This window comes from Mandrillus leucophaeus, unplaced genomic scaffold (assembly GCF_000951045.1).
Source record: "Mandrillus leucophaeus isolate KB7577 unplaced genomic scaffold, Mleu.le_1.0 Scaffold94, whole genome shotgun sequence".
Lineage (NCBI taxonomy): Eukaryota > Metazoa > Chordata > Mammalia > Primates > Cercopithecidae > Mandrillus > Mandrillus leucophaeus.
In genome coordinates, this window is record NW_012110252.1 from 1,376,504 (window position 1) to 1,378,799 (window position 2,296).

The 2,296-nt window shown below is 41.6% G+C and overlaps 1 protein-coding gene across 3 annotated transcripts in view; it reads right to left on the bottom strand.

The window, feature by feature from the left end:
• Positions 1-2,296, bottom strand: part of RAB3GAP1 (RAB3 GTPase activating protein subunit 1 (catalytic)) — a 125,252-nt gene that overhangs the window by 57,900 nt on the left and 65,056 nt on the right. For all 3 annotated transcript variants that reach the window (XM_011970286.1, XM_011970285.1, XM_011970287.1), the window contains exon 6: positions 1,087-1,206. In XM_011970286.1, the coding sequence (XP_011825676.1) occupies positions 1,087-1,206 (120 nt within the window). The remainder of the gene's footprint in view (positions 1-1,086; positions 1,207-2,296) is intronic.

Consider the following 2,296-nt stretch of genomic DNA (forward strand, 5'->3'; position numbering starts at 1 on the left):
ATCATAGTCTATTCAATACGCAAATGAAATACAATTCAAAACAGCAGAATAGTGATTAAACAAATTTCATCTTCTTCAATACTTCCATTTAAGAATAGGGTCTAAAGGTACTGAAAATTAACTTTTAAAAAAGTTATTCCAAATACACACTGAATTATTTCAGGAAGATTACCTTTAGAAATGGCCTCCATTTAGGTTTTACTAGTTTTGTCCTTATATACCAAATTCCAGTATAAAAATATGCAGGTATATTGTTAAAAGAAAAATTTTCAACTAATTAAACTTAATGGAGTTTAAGGCAGGGCACAGTAGCTTATGCCTAAAATCCTAGCACTCTGGAAGGCTGAGGTGGGCGGATCATCTGAGGTCAGGAGTTTGAGACCAGCCTGGTCAACACAGTGAAACCCCATCTCTACTGAAAATTTAAAAAATAAAAATAAAATCAGCCAAGGGTGATGCACACCTGTACTCCCAGATACTCAGGAGGCTGAGGCAGAAGAGTCACTTGAACTCAAGATGTGGAGGCTGCAGTGAGCCCAGACTGTGCCACTGCACTCCAGCCTGGGCGACAGAGCAAGACTGTGTCTCAAAAAAATAAATAAATAAATAAAACATTTATTTGAGCAAAGAATGAGTTGAGAATCACATAGTCTTCAGAACCAGTGGAGGTTCAGACAGATCAGCTCTGTAAGGTGGGCAGGCAGCATTTATAGACAGAAAATGGAAGTAAGGTACAGGAACAGCTTGATTGGTTACAGTTCCGAGTTTGCTTTATTTGTGCATGCTCTGATCAGTTGGCCTGTGATTGACAGAACCTAAGCTGCTGTGATTGGCTGGGACTCAGTGAATTGTTCCAAAAGTATACTCCCAAATTAAGCTTTCAGTTCGTACATGAAATAAGTTAGGTAGCAGTTCTTTATACAGGGAGCAGGTACAGAGGTAACCTCAAGACAAATTTAGTTTAACAATATATATGCACTAAGTTCCTAATTACAACAAAAAAGCTAACATTTAATAACTATTTGCCTTCATAAATTACTGTTAAAAACAGTTTTTTTGTCTAGGTTTTAAAAAATGTCCACTCACCAGCCAGTGTTTCCCAAGGCAATAGAAACAGAACTCAGAAGAAGGTTGCACTTAGATTCGCTGAGAACAGCATCACTGTGTGCAGCGGGAGCAATCACCACGAACTCACGCAGCCCATACCTTAAAAAACAGAATTAACTGCATTAAACAGGGGAAACCTCAGAACAAAAATCCATTACTTGAAAAACACAAAAAAATTTCCCTACAGAAAATTTAACAAGTCCGGTTCAAACTACAGGTGTTTCTTTTGATGGCAACCGAACCTACAAGAACTCAATTTTAAGAAGCACTTCTATCATCCACCTACTAGTTCCCCTCTATTCTTTACAAATTAGAAACAATTAGAAACAATCTGCTGAAATCTAAATTTGATTCGACTAAAATAGGCTCAGATATATTTGCATGCCCATCTCTGTGTGTGTGTGTGTGTGTGTGTGTGTGTGTGTGTGTGTGAAAGAGAGAGACTTTTTCCGCTTTGCCTACTTTATGTTGTATACTCATGTGTTTACCAACAAGTTGATCACACGGGTGTATTCATAAGACCACTGTAATATTGATGTCACTGTTGCTGCTTGAGAAAAAAGGTCAACAGCTGATTCCTTAAACAACTGTCACAGAATGGCTGGGCTGAGAACGCTGCCCAGAGCCCTGCAGCTGGTGGGAGAGGTGTCTGGTGGGAGAGGTGTGGGTGGGAGAGGTGTCTGATGCCTTGGTCTGCTGCTTCACATCTCTCACTCGAGAGTTTCTTCTGGTTTCATACTGTTTAACCCCTCTGTGCTTTAGCAGCTGTGACCTTGCCTTCATTGCTTCATCCAGTGCAGGTCTGAGTTATTGAAGACACCAAAGTGTTTCTCTTTCAGCTTGAAAACCAGGCAGGTTTACATATGGGTTTCAGTGTATTTGCCTTTGAACCCTTAACTAAACTTTAGCCTTTTGGCTGGTGTTGAATACCTTTAGCTGGGGTGACCTGGGACGGTGCTGCAGTTTACCATCTCCAGCTTTGGCCTTTCCAGAACCCTTGTGGAGGGCAGTGTCGGCTGCAGGTTTTATCATCATATTGCAGTTTGAGGTCACCACTATTTGGGGGACAAGCTTGCGTCCTGCTGAGGGGCAGGGTTTTCAGCAGAGGGTCAGTGGTGGGGCTGAGCCATTGTGGAGGTGGCCCCAGGGGTCGTATGGCCATGCGCATGGCCATGCTCTAACACACTCC